A 21,765-nucleotide genomic window follows, 5' to 3' on the forward strand; every position below is an offset into this window, starting at 1 on the left:
TGGTGTTCTTTAGGGGGCATAAGGGGAAACTCCCCCCTCCCTGCAGCTACTGCTGCCGGGAGCGTCCTTTAAAAAACATAACAGTAAAAGGGTGGCAAAAGCCTTTATGCTTATGGGCAGCCAAAAACTGTATCTGCCCCCATTTGCCAGTAGCCCCCAATGCTTTTGACTGGGGAAAACACAAGGTGTCAAGACATGGGGCAGCCGGGCACCTAATGGGAACCTCATTTGGCTGTCATTGTTAAAGTTAACTCAGAAATGTTATGCTGCTAAAAAGGCATCATCTCATTCAGCTGAAAACAAGTTTTAAAAAAATTCATAGTTCCTGACAATATAATTATCTTAATTGGAACACTCAGGTGATTCTCTCTTTATATACACACAGACGCACACACACCACTGATGCCTGGTGACCTATAATGTGTCACATTAGATCCAGCAGAATGACTCTGTCAAAAACTATGGGATGAAAAATGTTCCGGCATTATTTGTTTTGCAGCAAAACTCTTTAAAAGGGTCATATTGAACTTCAATTTCATATCTTAGTGTCTTTCCCGTTCATCATAATTTCTACTACTCATTAGAGATGTTAGGCATTAATTATATCTTTGGTTCAGAAAAATACAGCTTGGAAATTAGAACCTTCACCGACAGGGAGAAAAAGTGACCCGGAAAATGACCTGCAAATATTCCTAGCTGGACTTGTTCTATGAATAACTACAGAATATCAGGTCATCAAATTTTAGCCATTGCAAGGCATTGGTTTTTACCAGAAGCCTCCCTTTTACGAAGACCACTGGCTGACACCCTGGCCCAGTGAAGCAGGCACACTCAAGGGACTGCAGGGGTGGGCTAGGAGCCCTCGGGCAACTCCTTCAGCCCCCCTGCATGCACCCTGTTGCGCCAGAGTCCTTAACATACAGAGTGCTCCCTGCACTCAGGGAGGGCTGTACAAGATTGGGAACAGGAATCTCCAGGTGCAGGATCCATGCATGGAGAATTCCAATAGGGCTCCAAAGAAATCAGTTTCTTCCCTTCTCTTCCCCTAAGCGCATGAGTAGTAGGGGGTGTGCACAAAATCAGCTGCCCCGGTTTGGTTTTGTCCCCCATCACCCCACCCAGGGGGTGCAGTTTGGGTGGGAGGGGGTGTTGTGAGCAATTTTTTATTTAAAAAAAACAACAACAATTTTCAGTACTTACCCCCTCCGGGGGCTTCTCTGAAGCCACAGGAAGGGGTCAGCAGAGGTTCGCCCTTCCCCCGCTGGCCTCTGTTTTGCCAAGAACTGCTCGTCATGACCCAGGCCACGCAGAGGCCCATTGAGCATGCGTGGCAGCCTCCAAAATGGCCACCGCAACAGGGCAAAGGCCCAGAACGGACTGAAGAACACCCGAACCGGGCAGTTTTTGGCAAAACGGAGGCTGATGGGGGGAGAGGGAACCCCCACGGACTCCCCTTTGGCCTTGGAGAACACCCCCCACCCCCCGGAGAGGTAAGTACTTTAAAACATATATTAAAGTTTTATCAAAAAATGCCTGTGGGCATTTGGTCTGGGGTCGAGCTGAACCAGGGATGGTTTGGCTCAACCCCGAACTGACGAACTGGTTTGCACATCCCTAACAAGCAGCCTGGAGAGGGAGAGAGAGCACACAATGGGGCAAACCTTCCATTGTGAGGCTTAGGCATATATCCATTCAGGCACACAGGCAGGAGGAGAAAGCAGGGCTCTCTTTTACCCCTATGTGCGAGGATGCTGTACTAATAGTATGAATGGATCATGCCCATAGGGTGCAATCATTAATCTAGAGTCTTTATCCCCAAAATTCTCTGTTGTACTCATTACATTTATTAAAATACTGGTACACAGTTTTGAGGGTTTCTATTCCACTTTCTCCTTTAGGGACTGTAACGGGGCCTATGGGGAACGCAATCCCTACTACATGTGCACTGAGCGGATCATGTGTGCTGCAGATAACCCCTGCTAACTGAGCAAAGCAGCATCTTTTTAAAGTTGTGATTCTCTTTGTTTAGAGAGAATCCCTATCCAGCCCCAGCATAGCATCCCTCTGGTGGCTGTTGCTAGGGTCAGTCTTATGTTTCATTTTAGATTGTGAGCCTCTCTGGGGACAGGGGACCATCTTATTTATGTATTATTTATTTTTCTATGTAAACCGCTTTGAGAACTTTGGTTGAAGAGCGGGATATAAATATCCATAGGAGTAGCAGAAGATATACATTTTCACAGCCAAAGTGCAGATGAGCCCATAACTGGTAAGGTGATAGTGTGCTTTAGCTCCTCTTGCTATTACAGACCCACACAGCTACTCTAAAACAGAGTTATGCTGACATTTTCTTTTTGAATGACTAAAGACGGAGTCTTCTGACACCTAACTAGTAGAGTATAGTCATCTGTCACCAACCGTGGGTTTCCCAATCGCGGATTTGAGTATCCGCGACTGGGAAATTGTGACTGGTCATGCCAACCACGACCCGAGTATCCACGGTTTGGCAAGATTCTTTTTCAATTTTGGGGGGTTTGGGGGTGATTTTAGCGGGCCAGGGGGTCATCTTTGGGGGTCCCCTTCACTCTTCTTACTCACTCCTGGTGATGTGGGGGAATTTTTTCCTAATTTATACTGTATTTTGCAGTCCTTTCGTGACCATAATTCCCCATACCCTGTTTGCCATTGATTTCAATGGCTCGTCTACCACGAATTCACCAACTGCAAGGTTTCCCCGGAACAGAACCCTCACGGTTGGAGAGGGATGACTGTAGTTGATGATGATGATGATTAATTCGATTTTTATACCGCCCTTCCAAAAATGGCTCAGGGCAGTTTACACAGAGAAATAACAAACAAATAAGATGGAACCCTGTCCCCAAAGGGCTCACAATGGCATTATATAATGATAGTTATACCCTGCCTTTTAGAAACAGTCTTCTTAGGAAAGTTAACAATCAAAAACCACAATCACAAAAAAAAAATAATAATCATAGTATGCGTATATGAATGTGAGGAATATTTATATACCGCATTTCAAACAGTAAACACAAAAGAACAGCAGTCAGAACACTAGCCAAAAACCAACCATTAAAAGCCCTTTAAGAGAGGAGGGTCTGCTTAAAAGCAGAGAGGGATGGAGTGGCTTGGCAGAGATCTTTGGTGAAAGAGTTCCAAAGAGGAGGTGCCACCACTGAGAAAACCCTGCCTCTAGTACCTACCAACTAAATTTGCATCACAGTCAGAGGCCGACTTGTGAGGCCAATCAAAGGGCCCTGTAAGGCTCACCTGGGTGAAACCTTAACCTGTAAGGCTCACCTGGGTGAAACCTTAAAGTAGCCAAGTTCCAGGCTGTATAGGGCTTTAAAGGTTCAAGACCAACATTTCAAATTGGGCCCAGAAACAAACTGGCAACGAATGCAGCTGGTATAAGATTGGTGATATACGATTTTGATGGCTTGCCACCACAAGTATCTGTGTGGCATTTTACACCCACTGAAGTTTCTGAAGCATCTTTAAAGAAGTTTCACAACAATCCAGATTACATGAGACTATTGCATGTGTAACCAAGTCCAGACGGGGCTTTTTATGTAGGGTTGCAGTTGTGAAAGTCACAGCTGGTCAAAACTGCTCTAAGCAGTTGGTGTCACCTGAGCAAGTAGTCAGTCTGTGAACATGGTCCTTCATAGGGAGGACAACCCCATCCAAAACAGGCTGCACACCACCAAAATGGATGGAATTTTTAGACAACTGTTTTTGCCTTCTCAGTTGCTATAAGTTCTTACTAGGGATGTGCAATCGATTCAACGTCAAACCAATTCAGGTAGAATCAGGGGCTCAACCTCAAATCAAACTGCCTTCAAAATAGAAAGCCCAATTCGGAGTAGAGGAGAATCACCCCCAATTCAACCTGAATTGATTCAGGTGATTTGAGCGCCTTTTTTCAGGAAGAGCTGGTCTACCAATTGGGGCTGGCGGGTAGACAAGCCCTCTGCTCCAGACTTAGCATGTCAGCCTGCCTCAGAGAACCGGTCTACACAGGTAGACCAGTCCTCCAAGGCAGGCTGACACGCTAAGTCCAGAGCAGAAGGCTGGTGTACCTGCCAACCCCAATTGGTAGACCAGCTCTCCCCGGAAAAACAGCACCATTCTGGGGACTGTTTTCTTAGCTCTCCCTGGAAAAACAGGCCTCAAAATGGCGCTTAAATCAATTTGAGGCTAATTCAGAGGCAGCTGGCCAAGCCGACTGTTTGACAAATCAATTCAGGTTTTTGTGGTTTGATTCAAGCTCAAATAGCAAACATCTATTTGTTCACACCCCTAAATGCATTATCGGATTTATTCATCCCTCATTATAGCCCAATTTCTGCTTTAGATTTTCTATTACCATTGCTAATTATTCCTTATCAACAATTTTGACAATTTTTTCTTTGTAAGTATTTATCCACTACAATATTATAGATCAGGTAAACAAGCAACATCCAACAGATACCTCTTTCATTGCTGGTTCTGTCCCTACATGGTCAGACAATCCATATGTAGCAGCCACAAACAATGCAGTTGTCTCAAGTCCTTCTTCAAACTGCAGATAAACTCCTCCTAGGTCATCCAGTCGGGCAACAAGATCCTAGGATCAATTGGAGGAGTAAATGAGGCTATAAGGAAGAACCTTGCATGAGCAGAATGAAAGTCACCATGTCCATCTAATCAGCATAGATTCATGGAGAAACTGTACCTTATTCTTTGGTCCAGTTTTAGAAGTTAAATTATTTATTAAAATAGTCAAAGATCTGTCTTGTAGAAACAAAGGAGGAACTGAAACATTAACCAGCATGGGACTAGTCCGATCAATATTATGGGGTCTGCTGGCTGAGATCCAGACTAAACCTGGGCTCATGGGCCAGGGTTTTCCGTTTTGACTATCCCCCCTTTCCTCTGCAGCCACCTGTGCCTTCCGAAATTATGTCCCTGAGAGTTGTGCCACCCTCTGGCAGATAGTTTCAGGAGGCACAGGCAGCTGAAGAGAAGGGGAGATTGCTGAAAACTGCTCCTCCCCTTTTGTGCAACAGAAAACATTGGTGCCTCAGGACATGCTGAACAACATTTAAAAATGTTTAATGTTTTGAAACTATAAAAACCCCACACTTCCTTATGAGTAGAGGAATATTTTTAGTAGGAAAACAACTGTGCATTAGTGACCAACTGTTAATCAAGCACACTCTGCTCCTGGTTCCACCCATACTGTATAATATAATTACTTTATAGGGGCACGGCTATTGCTGGGTCACTTAAATGAACATTTTAAGTGTATACTGGTGAGGCAGTATAAGGGAAGGTGGTGATTAACATTTAAGACATCTTGTATATAGGGATGTGCACAGAACCAGTGGGGTGTGACTTGAAGGCGGGGGGAGGGGATACCTTTAAGGGCAGGGGTACTTCCTGTTACTTCCGGATGAAGAGGACATGGCGTGGCAGGGAGTTATGCTGGTGCCCCGACGGACACTTTTAAAATGGAGCGCTAGCGGGCGAAATGCAGAGGGAGGAGTAAGGGCACCCTCCCCAACCTTTAAAGATATACCCCCTTCCTTCGAACCGGCCGAACAGCCAGTCATTCGAACTGGTTCGGAGGCCCTTTTAAGGGCCTCTGAAAAGGTTTGTGCACATTCCTACTTGTATACATGTGTTAGTTCAATAACCTTGTTAACTGTGCAAAGAAGCACCTTTTAAAGTGGTGGCCCTCTCATATTTAGCAGGGGAAATCAACTGTTCCTATTCAGCTCAGGATAGAGTCTCTCTGGTGGTGGTGGTTGCTGATAGTGTGTGAGTAAGAGATAGAGAGAGTGTGTTTTTAGCTGTTTTAATTGTGAGCTCTTTTGGTACAGGGAACAATTTCCCCATACTTTTGGTATGCAAACCACTGAGATTTTGTGTTGCTGAAGAGTGGTGTAATTTTTAAAAATAATAATAGCCCGAATAATGTTCTAGCATGACTCGCATTCCTGTGTAGTGAGATAATCTGATGCAATGCTCCAAATTAGAGCATTTGTGGAAGTTCAATTGTCATTTACTAGGAGCATGCTATTAAGAGCCTTTTCTGTAGTAGTCCCTCTGTTATAAAATGTCCTCCCTCAAGAGGCTATATCCATTTTAGCTTTAGAAAGCAGATAAAAGCCTTTTTCTTCCACTTTGGGAAATAGAGGTGGAATCTGATCTTCCTTGCTGCAGTATTTAGAATTCTGTGGACATTTTAATGTTTTTGACTTTTTAAAAGCATCACTTTTAATGGCTATATTGTAGCCACTTTCTGACTCTCTGCGCTGATGGGGGAGGGGGAGTCATTTATCAAATAAATACATACCTCTATCTCTTCTACAATGCCTCTCAAGTCTGCCTGCTGGGATAAGTATGATGCTGTCTGCAACGCCTGAATTGTTCTGAAATAGAAAATAGAAAGTGAGTGGATAAACATGTAACATGTGATTTTATCAGGAATAGTGTTTAAAGGCTTGCATAGACCTGAAATATAAGTGAGGAGACACTAGCAATCCTTGTCTGTTGATTCAGGGAATAGAGGTGTCTGCAGGAAAGGGAATGCAGGAAACACACCATTAGAGCCACAGTGATTCCCTATGCTTAAGATGAAACCCAAATCCCAAAATGTTCCCTACTTCAAATGTGGAGGTGATGCACATTTGCCATCCCTTTGGCTTTAATGGCTATCAAGAGTGCCTAGCATTGTGCCAATAGGGTTGCTGTTCCTACAATGGAAATATCCTATGCATGGCAGTTACTTATGACTGTAAGGCTACATCAAGCCCCTAATTCTAGAAATAGTTCTGGCGTGAAACTGCAGTGCTTTTAACAGAATGTTGATATTTAAAACACTAAGAAAACCCAATTGCTTCCACCCACCCTTGCCCTAAAAAGAATTTACCCATTCAAAGAAAAGACAGTATAGTGCATCAGCTGATCCACAAAAAGTATACTGTCAACATTCATTTATTACTGGCACTGGCATCTCATCCATCCTCTAAGGTGTTCCGGATGGTGACGAGATACTCCCTTGTGTCCTCCCAACAACCCTGTGAGGTAGGTTAGGCTGAGAGAAAAAGCCACCTAGTAAGCACTGTGGCGGCAGAGCAGGGATTTGAAGCCAAGTCTTCCCCCAGTCCAACACTCTAACCACTACATCACAAAAACTTTTACAACTGAATGACAAATAAAACAAGAGTGGTTGAATACAAGTGGAACAACAGAAACAATTTGGGGAGAACCAGGTCCATCCATTTTGTTTTCTGTAACACTTACGCCAGGACATTCTCTTCCTTGCTAAGACGAGAAGTGAGGGCACTCAGGGCTTCTTGGGAGGCGAGAGGGAGCCCAAAGCCACTCAAGGCTCCCACAGCATGGTAGATCTGAGTGACGGTGGAGTCCTCACTCACAGCGGCAAGCAGGAGCTCTCTGGTCTCATTTGAAATGGCAATCTAGAAAAGAAAACACAGAAGTTGAGACAAACCACTTTCTTTCATGTCTAGTCGCGGTTTCCATGAACTCTGGTCAGAGATCTTCAGCATTTCATCTGCTATCTGATGAAAGAGGGAAAGGCTCTCAACATCTAGAAATAAGTGACTACCGTTTGAGAAGAATGAAGAAGGCCATCTCACAAAATGTTTGAGACACAAACTCTTCTCTGCTGACTACATATTGGTTCCAATCCAGAGACCAAGCGAGCTGAGTGTTCCTTATTCTCGAACTTGGGTCTCCAGATGTTGCAGTCTCACATCTGGGGCAGTGTTCCCTGTAACAAAAGTTCCCAGATGTTGACTACAACTCCCATCATGCCCAGCTATAGTGCCTTTGGCTGGGGATTATGGGAATTGTAGGCAACAACATGGTATACTATGCCAACAGGCACGTGGATCAAGGTGATCTGGTTGACATAGTATACCTGGACTTCTAAAAAGCTTTTGACAAAATTCCCCACCAAAGGGTCTTGAGTAGACTTAGTGGTCATGGGATAAGGGGACAGGTGCATGCATGGACTGGTAACTGGTTGAAGGATGGGAAGCTGAGGGTAGGAATGAATGGGCAGTTTTCACACTGGAGGGAAGTAAGGAGTGGGGTCCCCAAGGGATCTGTACTGGGATCAGTGCTCTTTAACTTGTTCATAAATGGTCTAGAAGTTGGGGTAAGCAGCGAAGTGGCCAAATTTGCAGATGACACTAAACTATTTAGGGTAGTTAAATCCAAAACTGATTGTGAGGTGCTCCAAAAGAAAATGCAGTTCAATGTAAGCAAGTGTAAAGTGATGCATAGGGGGGGTGGGGGTAGAATACAACTTCACATAGACCCTGACGGAGTCTCAGTGACTGTCCAGTGATCTTGGGGTCGTGGTGGACAGCTGGACAACCAAATTTGAACCAAACTGCGTGCTGCTGAACTGGTTTGGTGGAACCAACTAGCTGGTCCATTTGACTGAACTGGTTGGGCAGTTCGGCTATGCTTGGAAAGGAGAATCCGGTGAGGATTCCCCCTTACAAGCAAGTGGGGAGGGAATGGGGAAATCTATAAAGAGGCATGGGGGCACGATAAAAGTAATGTAAATACTTCTTACTAGTGGGCACGGCTGCCGGCGCTGCCGCTCACCCCCTCCCTGGCGCTGCCCAACTTAGCACAGGGAGGTCTGTATTTACCAAGCTTCCTACATGGCGGTAGCAGCCTTTGCGCATGCCCAGAGGCAATTTGTGTTGCCTCCACGCTTGGAAGCAACACAAATAGCCACCAGGCATGCGTGGAGGCCACAACTGCGCTGCCATGCAGGTGGCTTGGTAAATACCAGCCTCTAAGCACTTGGACAGCGTTGGAGAGTAGGTGAGTGGTGGCACTGGCAGCCGTGCTGGCTGGTAAGGAGTACTTACATTACTTTTCTCACAACCCCCTGCCACTCTTCGACACAGAACCAGTCTGTTTGAACTGGGCTTGGTTCAGCTCGATCGCCGACTATACTGGCCCTGGTTTAGTCTGCGATTGAACTGCCAAACCAGCCGGGTTAGATATGAACCGGTTCTACATCAAACGGTTTGTGCACACCCCTGTTCCTTATAAGGCTAGAGCATTTGGGGCTTTTTAGTTTGGAAAAGAGGTGACTATGGGAGACATGACAGAGATGTATAAAGTTATACATGGAGTAGAGAGAGTGGACAGAGAGAGAATTTTCTCCCTCTCTCACAACACTAGAACTAGGGGTCATCCCATGAAACTGAAGGCCAGGAAATTTAGGACTGACAAGAGGAAGTACTTTTTCACACAGTACATAATTAATCTATGGAATTCTCTGCCATGGGATGTGGTGATGGCTACCGCTTTAAAAAGGGGCTTAGACAGATTCATAGAGGACAGAACTATCTACCAGACTGGGGGCTATAGGCCACCTCCAGCCTCAGAGACAAGATGCTTCTAAATATCAGTTACAGGGGACAAAAGCAAGAGAGGGTGTGCCCTCACCTCTTGCCTGTGGGCTTCTCAGAGGCATCTGGTGGGCCACTGTGTGAAACAGGATGCTGGACTCGACAGGCCTTGAGCCTGATCCAGCAGGGCTGTTCTTACATCTATAAATCCCTGTTACAGGGAACACTAATCTGGGTACCCAAGTCTGAGAAACCCTGACTTAATGACTGGGGACGGGGAAGAATGGGAGATGCCAAATTTGTACAGGGGGAAAAACTTTTTCACAGCTCTATGAGCCTCCAAGATCTGGGATGTATTGGTCATTGATCAAGGCCTTGAGAGGAAAAGGACCAAGCAGAGGTTACAGTATGGAGAAATAAAAGAAACTGGCTGAATAATGGGAAATATCACTAAATATAAGACATACCCTAATTGTGGCATTCTGTAGCTTACAGATATGATGTGTAGCCTATGGAAGATCCGAGTACCACTCTAAGGCTAACAGTGTGTTCAGGAAGTTCTCAAGAGTACAGCTCAAGGAAGAAATATGGAGGAAATGCAGGGAACCATTACCTTAATTAACTGGAAGATAATACTACTCATGGGGAAAACAAACAAACCAGGGACTACAGAGAAAGGCCCAATGAATGGACTGAGGGTACATGATGCAGCTCCACTGCTGAAGTCAAGCATCTTTGCCTGTATGGGAGACCAACTGGAACAAGTTCTGAGCTCTTTGCAGGAAGAGTGAGGTATGAGTGTAATTGCTGCTGGTGAGACTATCTGCGATGCAAAATTGTCACTGGCTGCTGTATGGCTATCAGCTTTGGAGAGGAAATCCTAATGCCTAATTTTAAGCACCAGAAGGAAGCACCTCAGTCTGCACTGCTGCAGTTGCAAACTGGATAGCTTCCCTGGGGCAGGCTGCTGTGGTCAGCAGGGGCAAACTATCTGATCAACTCTGCACTTGTACACTGCTGACTGAGGTGCCCCCTGCCATCAGGAGGAGAGCTGGTCTTGTGGTAGCAAGCATGAATTGTCTTCTTCGCTAAGCAGGGTCTGCCCTGGTTTGCATTTGAATGCATGATATTCTCCTTAGAGGATGGGGCTACTCTGGGAAGAGCAACTGGTTCCCTCCTTGGCATCTCCATGATAGGCCTGAGAGAGACTCCTGCTGAAACCTTAGAGAAGCTGATGCCAGTCTGTATAGACAATACTGAGCTAGATGGACCAAAGGTCTGACTCGGTAGAAGGCAGCTTCCTATGTTCCTATCTTTAGGCCAACGCTTAAAGATAAGGGTAAGAACTCTCCTCCTATGTAGGGGATGTTGCTAATGTTGCCAAGTGAACTGCCTCATCAGCCACTGCTACAAATAATAAATAAATATTAATAAGAGAGTATAATAGAAACTTAGCCTAACTTTATTCTGAAGCCTAGCCCGTTTAGCATTCAATGTCACATCACTCGGATCAGACTGGCAAAAGTGCCAGTGACTGCCTTAATTTAGCGCAGTTCATAGAACCGCAGACCTTTAGAGCTTGAAGAGACCTTGGAGGTCTTCTAGTCCAAGCTCTGCTCAGTGCAAGAATCTGCTGCAGCAGCCCTGACAGATGTCTGCCTAGCCTCTGCTTGAAAACCTCCTGTGAAGGAGAGCCCACCACTGCATAAGGCAGACTGTTCCATTCTCGAACAGCTCTTAACCCTGATGTCTAGACAGCTCTTCAAATATCTGAAGATAGCTATCATATATCCTGAAACTCCTTATTTTAATAGTTGAACAATTGCCTTCAAGGTAGCTTCTGTCATACAACACACACATGCCATGTAAGCCAGAGGAAAGATTTGAGCAATAGGAGACTCCTATAACAATGTCCTCTGCAAGGGTTGAACTCACCTCGCATCCAGACAATGCCTGGCTGGCTTGTGCAGCATAGAAGAGGGAATCAATACTATTAGGGTCCAGCTTAGATTTGATGAAGGTACAAGCAGCCTGTGCAAAAAGAAAAGGTACAGTTATTTCGCTTGCCACTAGATTGTCATGCAATGAAGGTCTAAGTCTGCAAACCAGAATCTGCTGCCAATTCACCAGTGTATAATATATATTATTTCCATTGCTACAGATTATAACATCAGAAGATTTTTTAAAAAATAGATATGGGGGATTTGGAAAGAGAGAAGAAAAATGTCATACCCATATCCCTAGCTTCTTCAACAGAGTCTGCCTGAGATGGTGGGATGCTCAGCCTCTGTAGGGCCACTGAGGCAGAGTATATTCTAGGCAGAGTACAGCAACGGTCTTGTGAAAAGCAGCATGCAAAATGATGCCAGTCACCTCCATAATGGAATGGACAGAGCTATACACAGCGAAATCATGTTTACATATTTGCATTCAGGACATAAGCACACTACACTACAAATGCAGTCACCATCCCTATACTGTAATTCCCTATTACAGAAAATGATTTACACACAACACTTATACATGTATATGTACCAACAGCAAGAACAGCTTGGTGGAATATTTTTAGCCTGCTTTCTGAAGAGCACCATGTCCATGCATGTCTGTGTCCCACCCTGCAAACAGGTTTTGTGTTTACATTCCAATGCAACCAAGTTTACGCACATAGGAGGTGGTCCTAGGGGACCCTGATAGGGTATATATATTTTTTACTCATACATCATTTTTCAAAATGGTGGCCATTCAAAATATAGACAACACCCCTTTGTAATCCATGTGCTGACGGTCAGATACCAAATTCACAGCATATGGGAATGGGTCTTAGGTAAGAGTTACCACATTAAGAGAAATGGAATGGTTCTATTCAGGACTATGCTTTTTAAGTTTGCACCTGCAGCTTTGACGATGGGCCAAAAGGACTGAATTCTGGTGGGTTGCCAATGTTATTTGTGCTGTGTGCTTACCCCTTTTATAGGTGGTTTGTTAGCACTGAGACCGAAGAGCAGTGCTTAATCTGTAAAAGGATGCCGAGACTTAAGCCTACTGGAAGACTGCTTCCTAATCCCAGATTGGCGGGGCAAGGAGAAACACAGTACGACACTGAAGATTAGAACTAGGTGATTAAAAGGCAGATTGCACATACTATTTATGTTACTTTACATATTCAATAGTCTCTGAGAACTAGGAGAGGAACATGGCTTATTTAAAAGTCTAAATCAGAAGTTTGATTTAGATTAGTTTAATTAAAAAATAACCCAATTTCAAACAATTTTTTCAGGTTTCCATAACATGCTGTGGATTCACAGATTTTCACCAATCAATAGTACAAAGAAAAATCTACAGAAATTCACATTTCCCTCTCGTATAATGCCTTCTTTATGTGCATCCTCCCCACTTATTACATATCGGCAATACTCAATAATACTACATAAAGACCAAATGCAGAGCCATTACAGGTGGAGCAGTAGAAGTAAAGATAATAAAGACCCAACAGCCTGCTATATCTTTTCCCTGCATGCTTTGCCATGCTCAGAGGTGGTAGAACAGATGAGAGAGATCACTCTTTCCTGGTGTGAGCCTGCTCCTCCATGTTTTGTGATATTTGCTATGAGCAGACACAACACAAGGGGTAGAAAATCCTAAATCAATGTGTTTTAACTACATAACTATATGCCATATATGCCAATGTATAACCTTCTCCCTATTAGGGGTTGGCCTTCGTGTGTGTGTGTGCGTGTGTGTGTGTGTGTGTGTGTACACACACACACACACACACACAGGCCAACCCAACCTACTAGGGAGAAGGTTGCACATTGGCTCCATCTATTGGAGGAACTCTAATACAACATCTAAAAATAATATAGAACATACTAATGAAATATTTAACAACTAGCTGAACCGGCACAGAGCATCTGTGCAGAGGCACACCCCGCCCACCCCCTTCTGCCCCAGTCTCCTCTCCCCCTGCCCCTTCTGCCCCAGTCTCCTCTCCCCTCCGCCCCAGTCTCCTCTCCCCTCCGCCCCCTTCTGCCCCAGTCTCCTCTCCCCTCCGCCCCCTTCTGCCCCAGTCTCCTCTGCTTTCTCGCCACCGCCACCACTATTATTTCTCTCCCGCCCACGCCACTCCCAAAGCGGCCATACTTCCTGTCGGGCGTCTTAATGGCGGATGCCTGGTGTCTCGCCACCTTCAATGCCATTCCCTCCCAAAGCAATGGGTCCGGTTTCCAACTTTCTTCCTCCTTCCCCCTGACTCTGCCGATTCCCCTTCAATTCTGCTTCTTCCTCCTCTCTCCTGCCTGCCTCCCTGGCTGCCGTTCCATCCCAAGGCAATGGTTGGAACCCTCGCGAGAGTTCCACCATCAGGCATCCAGATGCATTCCCACATCCCCAAGCAGCTCCCTATTCAGTTGGCTGTAAGAGAATTAAATATATAGATGTGATGCAGATCAGTCACTTAAAAAAAAAAGTATAATGACTTGGTTTGAAAGATATTTTGAGAAGTAACAAGAGAATTTCAAGAGCAAAAAGCTAAAGTGTCTATTACCGTAATAAATGGCCAGAAATAGGATTAACAACACACAACCCAATTCAAAACAGCTTTGTCAAAGTCTCGAGTTTAGGCTGTTAAAAAAAGAAAAAAAGGCTAATTCTAATTCTTCCTCCCACTTGCTTTGGAAAGACCAATATGCTGCAACTTAGCTTTGCTCCTGTACTCCTATCTCTTGATCCTTCTGCATCCCCTGCTTGTGTCCAGTCCTTGACCACAAGCATATGCTCTGATATCAAATTATAATATCATTGTGCACGAGTCTGATTTCTGATCCACAGGGATGCTTTTCTCTACCTGGAAAAATTGCAAGAACAGGGAGGAGGAAAAGGAAAAAAGAAAAAGGCTTCCCATATCAGGATGTAGAAAATAAAATGAATAAATTTATTCTGCCAATAAAACTGGATTATCCCCTATGAGAAATAAATATGGGAAGGAATATGTAGCAATGAGCTAGATTAGTAAAACATATACCAGTCACAAAAAGCTGCCATACTCCAGATTAAGTTTGGTTATAGCATGGCGTAGTCATTAGAGTGTTGGATGAGGACTGGAAAGAAACAAGTTCAAATCCCTATTCAGCCTTGAAGCTCACTGGGTGACTCTGGGCCAGTTATGTATCTCTCAGCCTAACCTAACTCACAGGGTTGTTGTGAGGATAAACATAACCATGTACTCTTGGCTCCTTGGAGGAAGAGCAGGATATAAATGTAAAAATAAATAGATAAAGTTGCTCACATTGATTACGATAGCAAAGTATTATCTAACCACATTTCTTCTGTATTTCTTGAACTTTACGTAATGCTCTGCTTTAACACCAAATTATTCTGCCTGTTATTTCAATACAATTGTGTGTGTAAATAACTGTTAAAGACTGCCACGTAGGAACGATGATTTGGGATTTTATTGCTTTGTCTACTGCATGAATGCACACACCCCATCACGTGTCGTCTCCTCAATCTTCCATCAAATTATCTATATACCATGCGTATCTAGAACCATTACATATGCTTTTCCTCTGCCTCCCCACTCTGAGAGAGAGTGTGTGCACACAAGCCAGGATTAGCAGCTGCCATAGAACCAAATGGAGTTTCCAGTGCAACACTGAGACAGCTGTTGGTTATGGTTCTTCCTCTCTCTGCTGGAGACGAGAGAAGGCAAATAATGTACAGGCAGCTCTAGTCTCAACTCTCTCTCTCTCTTACACACACACACACACACACACACACACACACTCACCTCAAGGCAGAGCATTGTGTTATGTTTCTCAGTCAGTGAACAGGGATTCAGCACTGCAAACAAATAAGCAGTAGAAAGGAGGTCTTGGACATTTTAGCACTTGATTGATCACCCCAAGGTAAATATGTCTCTCCAAGGCTAGCAGAAAATTGCAGATTGATTTTAAAAAGTCAGTGATGCACACAGATGGAACTCAATTCTTCATGACCTGATAATACACCATACTTTACTATGATACATCCTCACCTTCTGGTCAGCCACTTGCCCTCCTAATTTGTTGAGTCCTACAATGGAGTAATAACTCCCCTCCAAATCAGAGAATGGACGCTCCAAGGAAGCTCGTAGCCTCTCGACATCGTGTTTTGTGAGATAATGGCTAGGAGTCAGAGCTCGGATGTTGGCCACAAATATTAAAGCTAAGATGAAAAGTGTGAGACATCCTGGAAATAAAAAAGGGGGAAAGAAATCTGAATAAATGCTCTTTGAATGTCTCCTTAGAAAGCCTTCTAAATAGCACCATTTAAGCAAATATTTATGCTAGTTTACTCTCAGTTACATAACGCAAACAAAGCACCTACTCTGGGGCCAGAAAATAATACAATTGGCTCCAAATAGGACAACTTGTTTACCTGGCAGCCTTCAGGCATGAAATATGAAACTGACATCCCAGGATTCAAGGCTAGATTCAAGTGACACTAAAGATGTTTGTCACAAAGTCTGAAGCAGCATCCATGCTTCTCATTATTAAAGAGAGAGAGCATTCTTTTGCTCTATGCACAGGATCATGCTTTTGCATTCCACATTAATCCAGGACAAACATCACCATCTCTCCCCCTTTGATTTCATATTCACAATATTCTATACAGATTGAAATTGATAATCACTTACAAATATAAATTTAAGCGGGGAGACAAACCAACCCTTTTAGTCCTCTTTTACTATAAAGGGACTGACAACATGCATGGCAAGGTAGCTAAAGCGGATTCAGTAATAATCTGCCTTAAATTGCAAGAGATAACTTTTTTGACTGCCCCAATTTCAAAGGGGTCACTTCCAAGTAAATAGGTATTATTTATAGGATCAGGGTATTAAATTAAACTAGAACTGCATTTGTACTAAGGCTTGCAGTCCATTGAACACAGATGGACTTACATTAGAGTAAACATGCATAGGATTAGACTGCATGTATATGCCTTTCACAACAGTTGTTCCACAAGTAATAGCTCAAAGTATAGCACGTTTGGATAGTCAAATACATATAACTGCAAATAATCTTAACAAGTAAAACCTCCCCAAGTATTTAAATCTATGCCAGCTACTTAAAAAAAAAAAAAAATGGCAGCTCCTGTGTTTCCAACAGTTGCCTGACAGGCAAACATTCAATTATCACCCCACTCTTCCTCATCTAGGGAAGGCTTCACCTGCTGCATGTCTGCTTGCCATATAAAGGCCCAGGAGCCCTCACAAGAAAAAGGAAGAAACCTTATTGCCCTATTCCAAGAGCTCTGTGATCAAGAAGAAATTAGTCTGCTCATACTGAGTCAGACCACCCAGCTCAGTATTGTCTACACCAGGGATTCTCAATGTTGGGTCCCCAGATGTTCTTGGACTTCAACTCCCATAATCCCCAGCCAAAAGCCACTGGGCCTGGGGATTATGGGAGTTGGTCCAACATCTGGAGACCCAACATTGAGAATCCCTGGTCTACACAGCCTGGCAGCGGCTTCTCCAAGGTTGCAGGCAGGAGTCTTTCTCAGCCCTATCTTGGAGATGCCAGGAAGGGAACTTGGAACCTTCTGCTCTTCCCAGAGCAGCTCCATCCCCTGAGGGGAATATTTTACAGTGCTCACATGTAGTCTCCCATTCAAATGCAAACCAGCGTGGACTCTGCTTAGCAGAGGAGACAATTCATGCTTGCTACCACAAGCCCAGCTCAAGGGACACACATGGAAAAAGATCTTGCAGTTTGATTTCTACACCGTACAGGAAAGGACTTTCAGGCCATTCTGGCTACAATGAATGAGGCATCTTCCTTAATCTCTCCGAGGGGTATCCCGAGCCCGCCTCCAGTCTTCACCTAGGAGGAACCCCGCGCCCGTCCATCCCCACAAATGACAGGATAAGAACAGCCCCTTGGCGGGTTGCAATTCCTTCTCCCCCGCCCCCCGCGCGCCCCTTATCGCCACCTCACTCTGCTCCTTACCCAGAGCCGCCATTTTCCCCTTCGCCTCTTCTGCACTACGGGAAGAAGAGCACACTTCCGCCCGGAGCACCGGAACGTACCACTCGACCCGGTGCAATACTGGCCTCTAAGGAAAAGCCCAGTACCCGGGGAGGTAGACCAACTTGACCTTCCCGCACAGAAAACAGCAGAGCAGCCATAGGGATATAAACCTGCGGTGAGCGCGAGAGCTGTGCTCCTATTGAGCTCCCCCTCGCCAGTGAATTCGAGTGGTACGTCCCAGTCCGGCGGCTTCTGGTGAAGGGTGGAGCTCGTGGGGGGAAGGATGTGTGCTCCGCTGATTGGCTGGGAGGCGACTCATTCATATGTTGAGAGGTAGATTCAAAGAGGCTGCATGGGGCGGAGGTGTGGTTGTTCCAACTTGAATTCTGTGGATCACTCCTGGATGCTTTGACAATAGGGATGAGACTTCTTTTGAGGGTTAGGATATAAGAATCTGGGCGAGCAAGCTTCTCCTCCTTCTCTTAAAGGAGCAAATAATTTATGGGTATTTACAAAATCCAGAACGTTGTAAATTAATCCAACATAACAATCTAAGGTCATTTGGGGATGGAGCTGTAGTCCTGTAGTGGGACTCGTGCTTTGCATGCAGAAGATCCTAGTAGATAGGTTCATGCTCTGGCATCTCCAGGGAGGGCTAAAACCTGGAGAGCCATATACTGAGTCAGACCATTGGTCTATCTAGCTCAGTATTGTCTTCACAGACTGGCAGTGGCTTCTCCAAGGTTGCAGGCAGGAATCTCTCTTAGCCCTATCTTGGAGAAGTCAGAGAGGGAACTTGAAACCTTCTGCTCTTCTCAGAGGGGCTTCATCCTTTGAGGGGTATATCTTGCAGTGCTCACACATCAAGTCTCCCATTCAGATGCAACCAGGGCAGACCCTGCTTAGCTATGGGGACAAGTCATGCTTTCTACCACAAGACCAGCTCTCCTCTCCTGACCAGCTCTGCTCTCCTCTCAATACGGACTTAGGTATTACTTGGCCCTATGCTTGGACTCCATATAAGGCAGCTCCATATGTCCATGTCCAAGTCCTTGGCTTGATTTCATTTGTATCCCATCTTGTGATCCAGAAGAATCCCCAGGAAGCTTAAATAAAATATGACTACATTGAATTAAGTCGGGACTGCTTCCATCCTTGTGTAAAGTCTCTGCTTTTCATGCAGAAGGGGTCAGGTTCAATCCCTGGCATCTCCAGGTAGAACCTGAAACCTAGAAGTGCTGCTGATAATCAGTGCAGAGAATTCTGAGCTAGATGGACCTGTGGTCCGACTTGTCATAAGGCAACTTCCTATGGCCTTGAATTTCACCCACTGGAGTACAACCCTGCATTCACACACACACACACACACACACACACACACACACACACCTACCATTGGTTTTTCAGCTGTGTTCAAGGAAATGTTGAGGTTCCTTAATGAACAGATCAGTAAGCTCAATCGAAGTAAAGTGGAAATACTGTTGACTAGCTTTACCCACGCAGAGCATCTGTGCACTAGTACTTGATTGCTCCCCTCACCCTCCAGCCCCACTCACCTCAGAGATCTCTCCACCCTCACCTGAGCTGCACTCCTGCTCCACCTCCTCCATCCCATTGCTTCCATCACCTCACTCCTCTTGGTCAACCCTCTTGGTTGTGGCTGCAGCGTTGCTGGTGCCTATTGGCCACGCTGCAGCCCCCTATCCCCAGAGACCTCCTCACCCAAGCCCCACTCCTGTTCCTCACAGGAGCAGCAGCGGTTGACCGGGCTCTTCCTTGCTGCCACCACCGCCATGGCTGCTCATTCCCCTCAGACCACTGACAGGCCCAGGCCTGTCCCTTACCTGCCTGCCTACCTCTGCCAATGGCCTCAGTAGTCCCAACAGCAGCAGTGGTTGACTGGGCCCTTCCTTGCTGCTTCCTTGCCACCATGGCCACTCGTTCCTCTCAGGTTGCTGACAGGCCCTTGCCCTTCTCTTCCCCTCCTTTCTTTTTCTCTCTCCTCCACTTGCTCTTCCCCTCTGTCTTTCTTCGCCTCCCCGCCCTCTCTCTCTCTCTCTCTCTCTCTCTCTCTCTCCCTCTCCCTTCCTGAGTTAACAGATCTTGTTCATTTTGTTTCCTCATTTAATTCACACAACAGCAGCCTCCTTCTCCTGAAGGGGCTCTTTCCTCCCTCATGACCCCTTTCTTCGCAGACCCCTGCGCACTATCCTTATATATCAAGAGAGATTCACCTCCTCTACAATCAAGAACATCTTCTGACCAGTAACAGTTGCATTCCAACTGACCTTAACCATCACAGTCTCCTACTCCCTATCTGCATATGGAATCCCCACTGCCCAATCACCATAGTGCTTCTGCTCTCAAAGGCTCGTCCTCCCTATCTGCATATGGAATCCCCACTGCCCAATCACCATAGTGCTTCTGCTCTCAAAGGCTCGTCCTCCCTATCTGCATATGGAATCTCCACTGCCCAATCAGGTGCTTCTGCTCGCAAACTCTCGCGAGAGCTGCCACACATAGGACTAGCCACAGATATGCCTTAGAGAATTAGATAGATAGATGGGTAGTCTGTCTTCTTTGTGGGGTGGGGGTGGTACTCATCTTGTTCGGGCTGGGGTTGCATTCCCCTTAAAAGACCACTTCCAGTACTTGGGGATGCTATTTGATCTGTCCATAACTTTGGAGGGCAAAATGGCTTCTGTTTCATGAAGTGGCATGAAACAGCTGTAACCCTCCTGGATGGCCATGCTTATCCATGCTCTCACAACATCCTATTTGCATGATTCCAGTATGCTAGAAGTAGGGCTGCCCTTGAAGACTGCTTGGACACTGCAGTTGGTTCAAAATATATTGAACCAATCAATATATTGATTACTATTGGGTGAGAACAGGGTCATTTCCAGACATTTAAAAAGTTGCTATAGATCAAAGCTCCCATCTTAGTTAACAATGAGCTCGTATGCAGGCTCCAGATGCCCTGGTCTGCTTCTGCAGAACTTCACCTCTCTATGCCATTTCCGGCACTTCAGTCAGACAGGTAAGCACCGGCAGCAGGAGGAGGAAGCACCAAACGTCGCAGAGACACAAGTTTCTTCGGAAGCAGACCCACATGTCTAGAGCCTGCATGAGAGCTCCTCAATAACTAAAATGGGAGCTTTTAAAAAGATATAAATCAGTTTCTGGAAATGCCCTGGTAAATGTTGCTGCTAAATGGCTTGGGACCATGGTACTTAAAGGATCTTCTTTACTTCCATGAACCTCCCCAGACCTTAAGATTATCCTCAGAGGCTCTTCCTCAGGTTCCACCACCTTCAGAGGTGAGGTGGGTGGTGAATGGAAATTGTAGCAGACACAGTTGGAGAAGTGCGGGTTGAATCCAGACTGAGGCTGCAGGCTTGCAGCATGAGGGGAGGATGCTTTTAACCTTTTGCCCCCCCAGCAAAGCTGATGGCTTCCCTTCAGAGGCAAGTAGCAGCTATGGAGTGTTGGAGGAAAGGAGAATAAACTCGAATGATAACAGAGCCAGTGAGCAGTAAATGTTGAGCCCATCATAGAGTAGCTTGAGACAGTTGTTTAAGATCCAAAAACAAGCTTTATTGGGGAAGTTACATTCCTGGATAGAATGCCGGTATGTCTGAGCTTTCTATCTTCATAGTATAGAGAAGGGAGAGAGAGAGAGAGAGAGAGAGAGAGAAGCCACATGGCTAATGGAGTCTGCAGCAGTGCAAGAAGCTAGGGAAGTGCACGAACCACAGCTCAAATCATGGTTCGAGCACTTTTTGGGAAATTTGAACAGGAGAGGAGTGCTGTTCTTGTGGTAGCAAGCATGACTTGTCCCCTTAGCTAAGCAGGGTCTGCCCTGGTTGCATATGAAAGGGAGACTAGAAGTGTGAGCATTGTAAGATATTCCCCTCAGGGGATGGAGGCGCTCCGGGAAGAGCAGAAGCTTCCAAGTTCCCTCTCTGGCCTCCCCAAGATAGGGCTGAACATGTTGGGGCCAATGAGATGTTTAACATAACATGTAGTTTGTCCCTTAGTCCACATGGGGCAAGAGTGAGGCCCAAGCAGGCCACTGATTGTGGTAGCTAGATCTGGTGGAGGGAGACTTACCTGAATAGAAGATAATCCTGAATTTAAGATGACCCTCTTTAAACAAATAGGTTATATCTTTTTAGTCTTACGATACGATACGATAAATCTTTATTGTCATTATCCTGTACAGAACAACGAGACTGAAAGAATCTACAGCAACCTCTACAGGACCTAACAAGAAATAACTAAATATATCCCAATATACCCCCCCTCTTAGGGTAAGTAGCTTCAGAATTAGTATATCTAATGGA

The 21,765-nt window shown here is 45.3% G+C and overlaps 1 protein-coding gene across 7 annotated transcripts in view; it reads right to left on the reverse strand.

The window, feature by feature from the left end:
• The window catches only part of RPN2 (ribophorin II), a 39,042-nt gene extending 21,419 nt beyond the window's left edge, over positions 1-17,623 (reverse strand). For 4 of the 7 annotated variants that reach the window (XR_008306261.1, XR_008306262.1, XR_008306263.1 and 1 more), the window contains exons 1-6: positions 17,399-17,623; positions 15,442-15,635; positions 11,346-11,441; positions 7,312-7,487; positions 6,362-6,437; positions 4,493-4,627 (exon numbers count right to left, since the gene is read on the reverse strand). Coding sequence is in view for 4 of the 7 variants with exons in the window: in XM_053246532.1 (XP_053102507.1) it covers positions 4,493-4,627; positions 6,362-6,437; positions 7,312-7,487; positions 11,346-11,441; positions 15,442-15,635; positions 17,399-17,411 (690 nt within the window). In the remaining 3 variants the exon portion in view is untranslated. Of the gene's footprint in view, positions 1-4,492; positions 4,628-6,361; positions 6,438-7,311; positions 7,488-11,345; positions 11,442-15,195; positions 15,226-15,441; positions 15,636-17,398 lie in introns of those variants that run through there. The other 3 variants (XM_053246530.1, XM_053246533.1, XM_053246534.1) reach the window with 3 other exon arrangements.
• Between the last annotated feature and the right edge of the window lie 4,142 nt (positions 17,624-21,765).

This window comes from Hemicordylus capensis, chromosome 4 (genome assembly GCF_027244095.1).
Source record: "Hemicordylus capensis ecotype Gifberg chromosome 4, rHemCap1.1.pri, whole genome shotgun sequence".
Taxonomy (NCBI): Eukaryota; Metazoa; Chordata; class Lepidosauria; order Squamata; family Cordylidae; genus Hemicordylus; species Hemicordylus capensis.